This window comes from Dermacentor albipictus, chromosome 6 (assembly GCF_038994185.2).
Source record: "Dermacentor albipictus isolate Rhodes 1998 colony chromosome 6, USDA_Dalb.pri_finalv2, whole genome shotgun sequence".
NCBI lineage: Eukaryota > Metazoa > Arthropoda > Arachnida > Ixodida > Ixodidae > Dermacentor > Dermacentor albipictus.
The window spans coordinates 39,779,605-39,795,711 of NC_091826.1; the positions used below are offsets into that span (position 1 = coordinate 39,779,605).

Below are 16,107 nucleotides of genomic sequence, written 5' to 3' on the forward strand. Positions count from 1 at the left end.
GGCACTCAACTTCCGACTGGGGTTTATTTCAAACGACCATCCATGTTATGCTCCGCGCATCAGGCACGTCATGCACGCATCATCACACAAAGCATTGTAAAAGGCAGTCAGTGCATACATAAGATTGTATAGTCAATCCGTTCACGTGTGTAGATACCTCGAAATGGAAGTCACTTCTTTCCCATGCAAGGCCAAAGACTGACAGCTGGCCCACTTATCACCTGCTTTCCTTACAAGACATAAAATAAACAAAAGTTGAAGGGTATTTCATAAGGAAAGCAGGTGATAATTAAGTGTGTCAGCTGTCCGTCTTTGGCGTTGCAGGACAAAGAAATGACTTTTCTCTCGAGGTATCTACACACGTGAATGGATTGACTATACAATCTTACTTATGAACTGATTGATCTTACAATTTTTTGTATGATGATGTGTACATGATGTACCTGATGAGCAGGGCATAAAATGGATAATCGTTTGAATTAAGTAATTATTAATTATGGGGTTTTACGTGCCAAAACCACTTTCTGATTATGAGGCACGCCGTAGTGGAGGACTCCGGAAATTTTTGACTACCTGGGGTTCTTTAACGTGCACCTAAATCTAAATACACGCGTGTTTTCGCATTTCGCCCCCATCGAAATGAGGCCGCCGTGGCCGGGATTCGATCCCGCGACCTCGTGCTCAGCAGCCCAACACCATAGCCACTGAGCAACCATGGCGGGTATAATCGTTTGAAATGAACATTAGTTGGAAGTTCAGTGTCCGTGCTGCCGTACTTGCTCCTGCCGTATATCTTTAGCGCATTTTATGAGCACTATCGTAGATGGATTCTGCCAGAATTTTTTTCTTTTAGCCGAACAGCTTTTTTGGGCTCTTTCACCCGCTTTCGCTGTCGTTGGTTGGTGGTGGTCCTGCACGATCTGCTTACCTGCCCCGTCTTCTCTTAGGAGAAAGGGATTGACGCGCCTGGGCCGCCTTTTGTTTCCTGGCCGGCACCACAGCTCCGCCGTGGATCACCTCCTTAGATTCTTGGAGGACACGGGCAGAGCCTGTAATGAGACTCGATCGTCAGAGGTGGCTAGAAAGAAAGAGGAGTAAATTCATTCATGTTTGATTCTTGACCCATCACCCATAGAGGGTACCTATGTATCAAGTTTTGAAGGCTCACAATCATGATCATCACCAAAGGGTTTTACTGCCTGAAACAAATGAGTCATGTCAATAAGTAGAAACACTAAAGTGGAGGAATTTTCGCGTAGGGAAATATCGTCATACATCTTCCCGGCTGTTTCGCTATATGGATGCGGAACCATTCTGAAATATCCGTAACACCTATTGTCAAAGCTCAGAGCTAGGCGCTCGGGGATTATTATTAAAAGAGATATGATTAACGTAATAACGTACATAATACGAACACTACAGGTTCCTAAGAACACTAAGAAGACAGAACACTAAGGTTCCTCTTAAATTTCTGAATAGAAGGCTGCAATGGCTTAGGGTAGCCTTCTCTGCGCGTGTACGTTTGAGACGGAGAAGCCAACTTTACAAAGATAATAACAAGAGGAGGTATGGATAGCTGTTCGACGGGCAGCACCATTCAGTAAAGTTTAGTGCTGAAGCTTATTCCTAACCCTCAAATTAGAGTTTCCTTATATGAAAAAATTTGTGAACAGGTGCATCCACGTATACAGATGAGGTGGCACGCTTGGTCACCGAAGCCCGATACTGGCAATTTGTAACTGATGGTAGTAGTACGTTTACTGCCTAGCCACATGCCTTCTGTCGCTTTTAGTAGAGGAAGAATGGTTAATGTAAGTGCAAGCTCTCGTTGCCGTTATGATCGGTGTTGACCAAATCAGCCGCCAAGTCAGGCAACCGAGACAGCGAGAGAGCGGTGAGCAATGAGCCAGTCCAATCGCCATCGTCATTGCCTCCCACCTTCGCGCTCGGAGAAATTTCGTGGACGGCTTTTATTGGTGGCTCGGCGTAGATGTTGCGTGTCGCTGATCGAGCGTTTCGTTTAGAATACTCGATCACGTTGCTGCGTCACCCGCGCACCTACTGAACCCGCCGTCAGGAGCTGAAAGGCAAGTCACAATCTAGAGCATTTCCTCACTCTCAAACCCGCCATCGCCGCCGATCCATTCATTCGTCGCCGCGAATTAGAGATGGGCATCATCAATGACCGGTTTCGAAACCTACAGCTGATTTTGTTTCGCTTCTAGCCCCTATTGAGCTCTTATTGTTTGCTTGGATGATCGATAGGAGCTTAATACATATCCACAGGTAATTTTTTTTGTGTGTAGAAGCGGCCCAGCTTCCTTTTTCGTCGTACCGATACAGAGGTTGGTTTCGTCCCGTCAATGGGGTAGCGATTGTTTCTGCAGAAGCGTCGTTATCGAAGGTTAGAATTGTGCCTCGTTATTTGCCGACTGTTAAGGACACGCAGACCGTGCAATCAGCTCTTCGTGTTGGCTATCGCTAGTGAAGTTTGTCAATTCTGCCTATAAAGACGCACTTTATCAGATGACGTGTTCTTTTCTGAATTTACGCTTGCTCTATTGCGGGAAATCAAAGAAAGCCGCAGGCCCTTTCTACAGATAAAGTGAACGCGATGCCTATCGTAGTCACGTAATTCTGCCGCGAGGAGAACTTCTGCACGCCACCCGGCTTTTCGTTTTGCATAGTTTATATCGGTGTCACACGTGCACTTTCTATCCCCTTGCGCAGTTCGCGCAAAGGAGCCAATTGCGATTAAGAAATTCGATTCTGATAGGGCTTGATCGCGATAAAAAGTCACTGCGCGACTGCAATACTCCTAGTTAAGCAGCAAGCAAGCTTCCGAATCGGGCTTCAATTAGTTCAGCATTTGCGCTCGGCGTGTTGCATATTTACGACCATTCATTCACGATCGAGTCGTAAAGAACCGTGTTGTTTGTAATGACAGCCAGTTCAACTAAGCTGTAATTATTGTTTTGTTGTTGTCGTTTTTTTTTCATTTCTTTTCTCAAATCGGCTGTGCTTTGCAGGAGTTTATCAGTCTATCCATCTGAGGCTGCAGTGGCTAAATTTTTTTGTCGTTGGTTTGGATCATATAGTACTACTGGCCTAAGACTGCACATTTAGTTTACTTCATGTAGAAAACCCTGTGTATTTGCTTATTGTTTTGCTTGCGGTACTCAATAATTCACCTTCATAAAAATTACAATTGAAGAATCCCAGGAAATACATTGCTTTAGGTGGTGTCTATAAAGGTGTATTATTGCTAAGTATTGCACTTAAAGAATTTTCCCAAAGGTCAGCGCACACACTTAATCAAGAATTTTATGAGAGCTCTTCTTGTCAGGTACCATGTTGTACCAATGAAAAGTTATGGTCATTGGCCAAGTCAAAAACAAAAAGTTTGATGTTTCACAACCTGCGTCAAACATTTAGTTTTTGACTTGGTCAGTGACCTTAATTTTTCATTTGTACAATGCACACATATGCATGCATTTTTTCACAGCATGCACTTTCCTCTCCAGGCAATGTTTCGTCAACCCCTAATCAGTGCACTATCTGATTGCGCTGATGGAATGAGAAAGTTAAGCCAAATTATAAGCTTCCCCTAAATTGTAATTACTGTGGCGTCTTGGTGATTGCTGCCAATGTGCCTATGCAAGGCAACCTGTGGGAGTGCGCCCCATCAAAGCCCTGAGCGGTTTGCTTAAATGACCGTGTATCAGCAGGGCAAACTGAAAAACAAAAAACAAAAAACACACCTTTCTACTTTGACACAGATACACATTAGTGACCCACCGTTAGAGACTCTGGTGTTCAGCCGCGGAGCTCGAGTTTGCCTGTATGATTCCCATCCGTGGCACCCACATTCCAATGAAGGTGGTATTCAAACACACTCATGTACCGTGCTTTAGGTGCTTGTTAAAAACCAGAGATGATTCAATCCTGGCCACGGTGGCCGCATTTTGGTGGGGCCGAAACGTGAGGATGCCTGTAAGTCGTGCATTGGGTGCATTTCAGGGATCTCCAGGTGGTCCAAATTTCTGGAGTCCTCTACTATGGCATGCCCCATAATCATATCAAAGGGTTTTGGCACACAAAACTCCAGATTTAAAAAAAAGAAAACAAAAAGCCATAGGTCAGAGCTCATCTAGAGCCTTTCACCATGGTATGTCTCAAAGCATAGGGCTTCGCGTAAAACCATTCATCCGTTAATTATTTCTCAGTTGGGTGCTTGCAACTTTTGTTGCCTTTATTTTTCAGGTTACCCGCATGGCTCCAGCTTTGGCTTTCCTCTGTGTGTCGGGGCTTCTTCTCGTTGGTTTCACTGCCATTTGCAGAGCAGAAGTGCAGTTTGCAACAGCCATAGACATCAGCGACCTGGGTGAACGCGTGGTTCGCAAGGATCTGTTGCCCGCCTGCCAGGCTTGCAAGACAGTAGTTAAGACATTCCAACATGTGAGTCATGCGTTCGTTGCTCTGCTCCTTATGTACATAAACAAATTCAGAGTTCCGTTAGTACACTGTGCAGAATCTCAAAGGCACCCAAAAACCTTTTGCTTTGTATGCGATGGATGCTGAACATGCTTGAAAAAAGGTTTGTCTCTCTCTACGTTATGCATGCGGCACTGAGATGGTATATATAGTTACAGTAACCTTACAAAAGATAAAATCTTTGAAGAACCAATCTCAATTGCTATCCAAAAATGTGCTTAGCGTGCTTTGGGAAGTGGTTGTTTGCGACACTGCGTTGCACTATACGCTATTGGTGACACTCCCCTTACCGCCATACCTTGCCCAAACGTGAGAGCCAAACAGTAGTTCGAGCGTCACTTCCTCAAGGACAAGGGGTGCAGCATCTCAACACGCTAGCTGTCATGAGGGAACAATGCAAGGACTTTCTCTTTGCTGCTGTTCCACTGTACGGTACCTCCGTGCCATGCTGCATGATACCATTGGCAACAACACCGCATGTGGTACTTTACCACTTTTGTTGAATATGATCTGATGGGTTGAATTTTTCTGCTATTTAGACGTATGTGGCTGCATATTCCAGAATGATTTACTGGGGTTCATGTACCTCCAAAAATGTACAACGCTATTTGAGCTGCCGCAGAGTCCGATTAGAGAAGACTCTTTTTCCATAGGATTGGCAACAACATTAAAGAAATTTCAGACATAGTAGGTGCAATGTGTACCCATTGACTACTCGAAAGTGGTGACAATTCGCTGAAAAGTGGTCGCATGCAAGAACTAAAACTATGTGCACATTACAATATTGTATGCTGCAGAAACAAATGTTTTGATCATTGTACACTAGAGGCGTAAGCCATATCAATTCCGTTGTGGTACATTTGACTGGTCGCTTTTGAACGCTTTTGTGGTGCACTTTCAAAGCCCTAGTGAATAGCAAACATGGGACAGTAATTTTAACAGGATGAAAAAGTAATGTTACATGTGAAGGCAACAGGCAATTAAATTAAGCTTAGGAAAACGGAGAGGATGTTAATGGTAGTGCGTTCGCCTGGTAAGCTTTTAGCACCTAGAGCTCTGTGGCGGGACACTTTATATTTGAACAGTCAGAATTGATCGCTTGGAACACATTTTGCCTGGCTTGTTTAGAGCCAGGTGATTGTCCGATTCCTCAGCTTGACCTGGCTTTCTCTCGCTAATTCTATCCCAGCCTCAGCAGCCAAATTCCGGTGTGGGTAGAAGGCAAAAACGCTCTTGTACCGTGCGTCGGGTGCACATTAAAGAGCCCCTTTTGGTCAAAATTATCCAGGAGCGCACCACCTCCCCTCCCCCTCTTTCTTTCTTTACACAGTGATTTCGATGATAGTGCCGCTTGCTCGGTTCCTTACTGAGCGTCTGTTCCTTTTCTATTCTTCATCTATCTCTTCTTCCTCTTTTCCCTCCTTTTTTTTTTCGTGATGAAGAGTTCCTCATACATTGTTTGCCCTCGCCTTATGTAATGCCTCCGGGCCTTTAAGGCTTCAATAAATGAAATGAAACATCATGTCTCATAATCAGATTGGGGCTTTGGCACGCGAAATCCGACAATTCAATGTTTAGGTCACTTGTTGTAAACTGTCATAATGCAGCAGAAACCATTTGAATGTACGCTTAGTGTCACCGCATAACCACTTGTGCTATTACACTCTAAAAGAAATTTGTACCATTTCAGGCTTACCTTGTCCTCGAACAATAATCGTCATCTGTTTTGCTTACCTTTCCTTTCTTTTAACGCTGCGCCCTGGGTGTTTCCAGGTCACAAGCTGCAAGTGTGTCATCAGCATGACATAGCATTCTTAACAGAAAAGTAGCGGGTACAGAGTTTTCAAGAACGGAAGCTCAAGCTATGCAGACAAATGATTATAATTGTTTGGGGACCAGATACATCTGAAACGGTATAAGTTTTTTCCAGACTGTGTTGCGGTGTATGAAGTGTGATTGTTCTGGATGATGGCGTTTGTACAGGGCATTGAGCGAACAAAAAGGAGCCGCTTCGATGGAGGAGACGTTGACTGGGAAGCAAGAAATATGGGCAAGTACTCGAAAAGGTGAGGAAACAAAGGCTTGTACAGGCGCCGACAAAAGTGGTATACCGTATTTACTCGCGTAATGAACCCACCTTTTTTCCAGATAAGTTGACATAAATTTGGGGGGAGGGTTCATTACGCGGGGAAAAAAAATTTAGATATTTTTTAGGTCGAAATTTCATGTCACAATGAAGATAGGAAAATTGCAATCCCAACCTTACCTTTATAGTAAAAACACGTACGCGATGAATGTGAATTAAAAATTCATTTTTATTTTCATGCTGCTGGCTGCTTATGGTCTGCCTCACTCGGGCTCGCTATCTGAATCCACGCTTCCACTCATATCGCTTGCGACTTCGTCAGCGTCGTCGTCTTCCCACAGCGCGTCGTCTTCACTGCCGTCGAGGCTGTTGGAGATGCCAGTCTTTTTGAAGCTGCGGACGACCATCTCGCTGGGAATCACACTCCATGCTTCTAGAATCCATCGACAGAGCATGTTGATGGTGGGCCTTCTAATCTTACCTGCGGGAGTCAGGTCGTGGTTTCCCGCGGCCATCCACTCTGTATAGAGCCGGCGCACGTTGTCCTTAAAGGGCTTATTAATGGAAACATCAAGGGGCTGCAGCACTGATGTCAAGCCACCTGGGATGATAGCGAGGTCCGTGCGTAACTCGCTCATTCGGCAGCGGACATTTTTTTCCAGATGGCCGCGGAAGCTGTCCATAACAAGCAGCGATGGCAGGAGAAGAGCCCCGGGCCGCCGTCCCCAGACTGTTTTCAGCCAGTCGGACACCAGCTCGGCCGACATCCACCCTTTCTCCTGGGCGCGAATGTGGATACCGGCAGGAAGAGTTCCCTTTGGCAGAGTCTTTCTTTTGAAGACGACGAACGGCGGCAGCTTCCTGCCGTCCGCTGTTACAGCTAACATCACGGTGCACCGCTGCTTCTCGGCGCCCGTCGTCTTAACCTGCACACTTTTCGCACCTTTCATATCGACAGTGCTGTTTCTTGGCATGTCAAAGTTTATAGGCGTCTGGTCCGCGTTCCCGATTTGCGACAGCAGGAACTTTTTGTCCTCACGGATCCGAATGACAAAGCGGTGGAAATCACGCACTTTGTCCCCACAGTCTGCCGGCAGCCGCTGGCATAACGTAGTACGCCTTCTGAGGCACAACACGTTCCGGCGCATGAAACGAGTCGTCCAACCACTGCTCGCCTTAAATTCACTCGCGGCAATGCCGTGACTTCTTGCAGTGGCCCGCGCGTGATTCTGTATCAGCTCGTGGGATACGGCACATCCTTCGTTGCGGAGCCTCTTCACATAGCTCAGAACTTCTTCCTCGACGCGAGGAAACTTGCCCTGCTTCGGCCCGCGAAAGGCCCGGCGATCTTTCTTCGTCGCTCTGAGTTCCTCTTGTTGATTCCTCCAGTAGCGCACACGCACGGGGTCTACACTAAAATGCCGTCCAGCCGCGCGATTGCCATGCTCCAAAGCATGCTCCACGACTTTGAGCTTAAAACCGGCCGTGTAGTTAGCGTTACGCCCCATCGCACAACGCGCAGAAAATGCACAGCACGCACGAAATAATGCAAAGGTCGTAGCGAAGCACTTAAACAGCAACAAAATAGGACTGGCGAAATGGCGACCGACGCTGTCCAAGTGCGTTGTCTTTACTTCGTTCTGCCGCCGCCGCGCATGCATGGCGCTATAAGCAGAGGTTTGCTTATATTCTGGAAGGGGAAGGCTTAGGTAACGATTGTATACAGCTTTTGAGAGAGATTTACCTAGAAAATACTGTTTGCGTTGAATGGGAAGGGATGAGGAGCGCGGAGAAAGTTCATATCAACAAGGGACTGAGGCAGGGGTGCCCTTTATCCCCGCTGCTGTTTATGATGTACATGGTGAGGATGGAGAGGGCGCTAGAAGGAAGTAATATCGGGTTTAATCTCTCATACAAACAGGCAGGTACAGTAATAGAGCAGCAACTCCCAGGTTTATTTTATGCGGACGACATTGTGTTGCTCGCAAACAAGCAAAGTGATTTGCAACGTCTGGCTAATATCTGTGGACAGGAAGGCAACAATTTAGGTTTGAAATTTAGTGTTAGAAAATCAGGTGTTATTGTATTCAATGAAAACAGTGAACAGACAGTGGAGATACAGGGCCAAGAAATACCTCGGGTAACAGAATATAAATACCTTGGTATATGGATAAACGAAGGCAACGGATATATGGAAACACAGGAAAAAACCATAACAGTCAAGGGGAAGAGAAATGCAGCCATAATGAAGCACGGAGCGCTATGGGGATACAATAGGTACGAGGTCCTCCGAGGTATGTGGAAAGGGGTAATGGTTCCAGGACTTACTTTTGCAAATGCGGTTGTTTGCTTTAAATCAGGGGTACAATCAGGACTCTACGGGAACCAAAGGTCAGTGGGTCGCCTCGCATTGAGCGCTCACGGGAAGACTACAAATGAAGCTGTGCAAGGGGATATGGGCTGGACTAGTTTTGAAGTGAGGGAAGCTCGCAGTAAAATTGAGTATGAAGAACGGCTGAGGAATATGGAGGAAAGTAAATGGGCTGGGAGAGTGTTCAGGTATCTGTACAGGCAAAACATTGATTCACAGTGGAGGAAAAGAACTAGGAAGCTTACCAGCAAGTATGCGGCCTGTGGGGTGGGCAACACAGCAACAAAGAAGGTCAAGCGGAAAGTCAGAGAGGCTGAATTAATCTCATGGGTGGCGGCAATGGAAAAGAAACCTGCCATGAGTAACTACTTAAGGGGAAAAAACGAAATTAGGAAAGAAACTATTTATGATAACTCAAAGGGAAGCTCATTACTTTTCGAAGCGAGATCGGGATGCCTTAGAACACGCACGTATAAAGCGAGATATAAGAAGGAAGAAGAAGCATGTGCTTGCTGCGGTAAAGCTAGGGAAACGACGGAGCATATTTTATTAGAATGTGAAGACATCTATCCAGCGGTCGATTTAGGCACCACTGGCCTCCTTGAAGCCCTTGGGTTCAGCGGGAGCAGTGGTAAAGCAAACAGGTCCGCAATAGACATCAGTAAGAGGCGATTGGAGGATTGGTGGAAGAAAAGTAGGGAAACGACAAAGGACGGAGACGTACAAAAGCACAGTTCGCAATAGGGTATCATAAAATTTGGACGTGGTAGTTCATAGTGTGTTTTTTTTTCTCATTGGGTAACCTAGGTAGGATATTAGGCAGCATAGTAGCAAGAGCTTGGTGGCGCAAGCCACCGCCCCGTTCCAAAGGGGACGCTCATAACATCCATCCATCCATCCATGCTTTGCATTTAATAGATGGCACTCGGCAACCTGCATCATCATCATCATCATTGTAAAAAAAAAGAATCTAGAGAAGTTTGACAAATTGGTTCGAGAAATACAAAGAAAATAGCCGAGCGTGGTGGAAACTGCCGTCACCCCATTTCAAAGAGGACGCCCCAGTAAAGCCCTTTGCGCATCCACCAACGAATCATGCAAGGTCAATGAACGATCAACGAAAGCGTGCAGTCGACGCCCGCGTCACCCGCGTTCGCGTCGCCGGTGTTCAGCATCGTTGGCTTCAAATGATGTTTATTTTATAACTGCGCGATCAGACAATTTTATGATCGTCGACAGTCGACAGCGCCGGCCAATTGAGCCGAGATAACGCGAACATGCTGAACACCGACCCTGCGGGCGGGTGCGCGTTATTTACGCGATGTAAAAAAAAAAAAAATTCAATTTTCGACGACAAAAGTGGGGGGTGGGTTCATTATGCGAGTGGGTTCATTACGCGAGTAAATACGGTACACCACGCAGATTGCTACTGCAGCGGCGTCGCTCGACATTTAGGCGAGTTGAAGCACGAAACATTGACACGAGTCAAGTGACATGCCTGCAGATAATAAAGGGCACCCATTGGCTGTCTCAATCCCAGATGCCGCCTGTAGATGGCGTTGCGATGCAGTTTGCTGTTGCTCCGGCTCCCGCTGCGTGGAGTATACCACTTTTGTCAGTGCCTGTACATGTGTCATAGTGGTAAAAATAAGCCCATGATTGCACTCTGTCCTTCAGCTTGCATTTGTACTTTAAACCTTGTTAATAGTGACATGCTCGGAGAGCTTTTGAAATTTTCACGGCAGGAAGAGTCCGATAATTGTAATCAGGAGGCTGTCCTTTAATTTGGACATCCTTCGGAAGAGTCTTGTTATTCCTGTTCCCATGAAAGTAAGAATGTGCTTGCCGAGGGCAAAGCTTTCTGAAGTGAGAGATAGGGAACACGCTCTGTTTGGTGAAATTTGGAAGCAAGATTATGCTGATATAGAGTTTGCTCTGTGGGAAAATATACAAAGGAACAAATAAAAAGTAGTGCACTAATAACATTAGTGGTTTGACTTACCACTACCACTGCCTGGTACATGCTTTCAAAAGGAGGTCTCCGTGGTACTGCTCTAGATTTCAGTTACATCAGCACTAAACAGGGCAGCTAAAAAAAGATGTCAGTTTTCATTCTTAATATAATAATATTTGGGGTTTTACGTGCCGAAACCACTTTCTGATTATGAGGCACGCCGTAGTGGAGGACTCCGGAAATTTCGACCACCTGGGGTTCTTTAACGTGCACCTAAATCTAAGCACACGGGTGTTTTCGCATTTCGCCCCCATCGAAATGCGGCTGCTGTGGCCGGGATTCGATCCCGCGACCTCGTGCTCAGCAGCCCAACACCATAGCCACTGAGCAACCACGGCGGGTAGTTTTCATTCTTGCCCCACAGATTTGTCATAATACTATTCGCCTTACTAAGCTCTCTGTTCTCTCGCAGGAAGCTCTCTTGTTGCATACCCTTCTCAGAGATCAAATAACTGTAGTGTATAAATAGTATAACATCTTAGTTCCGGTTTTCTGAGAACACTGGGCCTGTCATATTGAATCCTTTTGTGGGTGCAAATCTTCCTTCTTTTCTGTCATTACCTGCTAGGAAGGAGCAACAGCAGGACCCTCTACCTGTCCCTACCCTATAACTAAGCACCCTGTTCTTTTTTTATCCCTTTTTGAACACACTGACTTCCCTGACCTTACTCTGTGCTTGTTCGCCTCCTCCTCCATTGATGCTTTGGTAGAGTGAACTGTGAATACATAAAAAAACGCTACTAAAGGCCACTTTGCGGTCCGGTGCTGTGTGCGCATCAGCCGGCAGTGACGTAGGTTGCCGAAAACAGGTTCGTCATGCTATGGTGGTGCGAAAACCGACTGCTCTATAGTCCACCGCATGCCTCACGCTGCCTAGACGTGTGCATTTTATATGAAAGTGGGAGTTTCAGGATGATAGGAAACTGCAAGCTTGCTGCAATGTGCATGGGAACGTGCCGCCACCTGTGGCAAGACACGGACGCGGTGCATTCTGGGTCATGTGGCCGGCGCGCCATGCAGCATATCGCATCTCGCGCCGGCTGCAGCTGGGGCACGCTGACAGGTGACGGATATGTCGGCCGCACCTTGACTATAGAGGGTTGCTCTCTTGATGGTATGGTGTCCCCATGCCTAGTGCGCACGCACGTCAACACTACATCGAACCTTAAGTGGCCTTAAGGAAAGCAGTTGCTGCCCTAATGAAGAGAAGGCCCGTCAGCAAAGAATGTTGGCTCCAGTGACATTCCTTGTTCCACTAATTGTCATCATTTTTTGCATGGGCTACAATATAACAGGTGTGCAAGCAAGCTTCAATAACCATTGCTTTCTGGTTTCCTCGGTAAATGTGCATTTCTGCTTCTTCATGATGTTTCTAAATATGCCAGCCTTCAAAATTTGTAATTAATAAGTGCTTGGGGTGCACTACTTTAGACAGAAAGTGCTCAGGACAATATTTAAAAACCAGTATAATTAAGTAAGTGGTTCTTACTTGGCCATGAGTATTCATTTTGACACTTCATTTTGTAATTTTTTGCCTTCTTTCTATGTGTGTTTTTGCTTTGCAGTGAGATTAGGTTCATCGAAATCCAAGAACACCTGTGCTTGGAGATAATCAAGGGCCAGGAACACGTAAGGATATCCATATTAATTAAAGGGACCCTGGAACAATTCTAATGATTGCGAATGAACATGTTGAGTCGATAGGGTAGGTCCTTCTGATCATTGAGAGACTCCGTATAAAGCGTGTCATTCATTACAGTATAAGGTTTTGAAAACGTGCATCGCTACTGATCGCAGTGGTGCAGCTTCCCTGCGTTTTCAACTGTTCCTTGCCACATTGTATGGTGTGGGTAAGTGATGTCACTCAGACGAACTACCTGATTGGCTCTCCATGTTACATCATCGGGAATGCTTTAAACATGCCGCTTCACTAAGCTTATGTTTGAGAGCATACATATGCATAGTATAATTTGTGTGCCCTTAAATATAAGTATACCATGTAATAAAGTAAACAGTAGCACTGACTTACCTGATGAGGCGTTCCAACCTGTGTCCTGATGAGGTAGCTCCTCTGTGGGGCAAATCACAAGTGGCGCGGAAACTTGCGACAAGCCCCCGGAGCTGCGTTGCCTGCCGCAACGCAAGCGGGGCGTGTTGTGTACTGGGTTTTATTTTTGTTGACTAGTTCGTTTGTTGTAGAGATATGTGTGCATTTACGGTGTTGCCTGAGTGGCTCACTGTGTGTGCGTATGCTTGCGAGTACCGTTGTCCCCTGCCGAAGTTCGCTGAATAATTTGTTGCTTTTAAATGCATAAAAGTTTACTGCTGTCCTCTCCCCTACTGTAGTGGCTGTTAAGCTATCCGATTTTGTTTGTTGGTATGATTTTACTAAAGTTGCGTTCCTTAATAAAAGACTGGCAGAAAAGTTGTAATCTGCCTTACGTCTGTGTGCATTCAGTAGATCTCTCAGAGAAAATCCGATGTATAGCCTTGCTTATTTACATTACAGTCAAAAATATAATGTTCAGCAGATGAAACAACAGATAACAAAAAAAGAAGGGGTGGAAAAAGAGTACATAGAAACATTTACAGTATAAATGCAACCTTTGTCCATAAAGCTCCAAGATTGAGTCGATTAAAAAATGTGTTTAACATTGAAATAATTTGTGCAGCACCCTTTCGAATCTCCCTTGCAGTCTATACACAGCTTCCAACGCTTCTTGAGGTCTTGGAAACGGTTGGAAAACGCTTCTTTTGGCAGGGCTGTCAGCTCCTTTGTCGTGGCGTCTTGAATGGCCTCCACGCTCCCCATCCAGCGACCTTTTAGGGCTTTCTTGGCACTAGGAAACAGGAAAAAAATCGCATGGGGAGAGGTCAGGCGAGTATGGCGGATGGGGAAGTACAGTAATGTTGTGCTTGGCGAGAAATTTTGTCACACTAAGAGCAGTGTGCGGCCTTGTGTTATCGTGGAGAAGGCTCCATTGTCCAGATGTCCTTAAGTCAGGGCGACGGCGTCGCAGTGCATCACGCATGTGTTGGAGCACACAGATATAAAACTACTGATTCACCGTCTGCCCTTGTGGGAGGAACTCGTGGTGTATGACACCTTTGGTATCCAAAAAAACTATGAGCATCGTCTTTGTTTTGGTCTTCTTTCGCTGCACCTTTCTCGACGCCGGAAAGCTTGTCGACTGCCATTCGGCACTCTGCCTCTTTGTTTGAGGATTGTATTGAAAACACCATGTTTCGTCTTCCGCAATGATGCTGTCCACGAATGCAGCATCCTTCTCTGCCTCGGAGAGCAAATCACCGCTCACTAATGCCCGCGTGTCCTTCTGGTCCTGTGTGAGGGAGTGCGGCACAAGTCTGACATTCGGCTTTCGTTTCCTCAAGTTCTCACGCAAAATGGCATGTCGTCTCACTAATGTCGGGAGCATCTGATAGCATGCAGACTGTAATGGTGCAGTCTTGCTGTACGATCTCCCTGATTCGAGCCACGTTGTTTTCATTCCATGAGGTTGCAGGGCGCCCCTGCCTTGTGTCGTCTTTCTCCGACATTCTCCCCGAAACAAACCTCTTGTGCCACTCGGAAACTCACGCCCGCGATAATGTCTCGTTGCCGTAAGCGTCACGAAGGAGCTCATACATCTGTGTGGCTGTCTTGCCAAGCTGCACACAGAATTTTATGTTTAGAAGCTGTTTAGTTGGAAATCCGTCTCTCCACATTCACTCACAGATATTATGCGGAGACGGCTAGTGACAACATATTTTTCTACATGTAGCGCTATCTAGCGGCTGCCACAGAAATTAACATAAATAGCTCAGGTTAGCCCGAAAAGATGGCGCTACACATACGCAACAACATTTGTTTTGGGGAATCATTTCTGGTGAAGAAATTAAGTCAGTCTCGAAACTTTGCGGACAGAGGTTGTATGTTGCTTTTAGGGCGACAAAGTTGGTACAACACATGTTATCATTTATTCAAAAAAGAAATTCGAAGGAATCGTATCATATCAGGCCATATCAAGTGACCACTTTAGTGTACACAATAACTTTTGCAAGCGTTCACTTGACTTGGCACCAGCCGCGTCGGTGTCTACTAGTTATACTTTTCCTCGCACAGTGTCAAGCCTGCTGTCTTCGGACAGTACCAAGAAAACTGTTGCCTGAAGGAGCCAACCCGCCTAGTGCTGGGTCACTTGAAATCTCGTAAAAGTAATTGAATGGAATTGAATTTATTCTGCTACAAAGTTGCGAGGATGACCAGGCAAAAGAGCTGCACGCTGCAGCTTGAGAGGAACCTGGCCACCTCGTACACAGGGTAGCTTTGTAATCATTGACCGAAAGCGTGCATTTCCACACCACTTAATGAACAAAAAAAAAGATAGATAGAAAGAAAGAAAAATATAAAAGAGAAAACAAAATGTTCTACGGAAAGACACAAGAACTATGATCAGATGACATGAACAAAAGATTGTGGAAAGATTTCAAACAGCTTTTTGAAATGGGTGTGCTAGTGGTGAAACAAATTGCATACCGAAAGGGATCATATTACCGAAAGTGATCGACCGAGAACGCCGCTCCAGAATCAGAGGGTACATATAAATAGATGGCATTATTGTTCCTCGATTGACAAATCAAAGGTCTCAACATTTAGGCCCACGAAGCTCTGGCACCATTCCGCATTGAGAAAAAATACTTGCTCACATTTACTTCTAGCCATGAACAACAATACTTAATGCAATATTATGAGTAAAGGTTGATTGATATAGTGACCACGTAGTTTTGCGATTTGCTGAACTAGTGATTAAGTCAGAATTCTGAGATATCAAATTCAACATAGCAAAAATGATACGTTTGGCTTTGTGGGGTTGAAGAAACAATTTCGTCAATTCAAGAGGTGGTGGAAAGGGGGAAAAAATACAGTGACAGCATATTTGCATGGCCATCTTTTTTATTTTTACTTTGTTGTTCTGTGATGGCGCACGCAGTGCAGGAACATGGCGGCACAGTATGAGGAACACTTGGAAGAGTGGTGGTTTGAGCACCAGGAAAAGGAGCCCGATCTGCACAAGTATTTGTGCATCGACCAGGCTAAAGGTAAGACCGTGTTTCTTCTTGCAGATGATTTCTTTTCTGTCC

The 16,107-nt window shown here is 45.6% G+C and overlaps 1 protein-coding gene across 8 annotated transcripts in view; it reads left to right on the plus strand.

Moving 5' to 3' along the window:
* Positions 1–1,924: 1,924 nt before the first annotated feature.
* Positions 1,925–16,107, plus strand: part of Creld (Cysteine rich with EGF like domains) — a 38,491-nt gene continuing 24,308 nt past the window's right edge. For 4 of the 8 annotated variants that reach the window (XM_065455237.2, XM_065455239.2, XM_065455240.2 and 1 more), the window contains exons 1-5: positions 1,925–2,087; positions 4,264–4,458; positions 6,478–6,560; positions 12,531–12,594; positions 15,957–16,065. In XM_065455237.2, the coding sequence (XP_065311309.1) occupies positions 4,273–4,458; positions 6,478–6,560; positions 12,531–12,594; positions 15,957–16,065 (442 nt within the window). In that variant the 5' untranslated portion in view covers positions 1,925–2,087; positions 4,264–4,272. Of the gene's footprint in view, positions 2,088–2,160; positions 2,287–4,263; positions 4,459–6,477; positions 6,561–12,530; positions 12,595–15,956; positions 16,066–16,107 lie in introns of those variants that run through there. The other 4 variants (XM_065455241.1, XM_065455242.1, XM_065455243.1 and 1 more) reach the window with 2 other exon arrangements.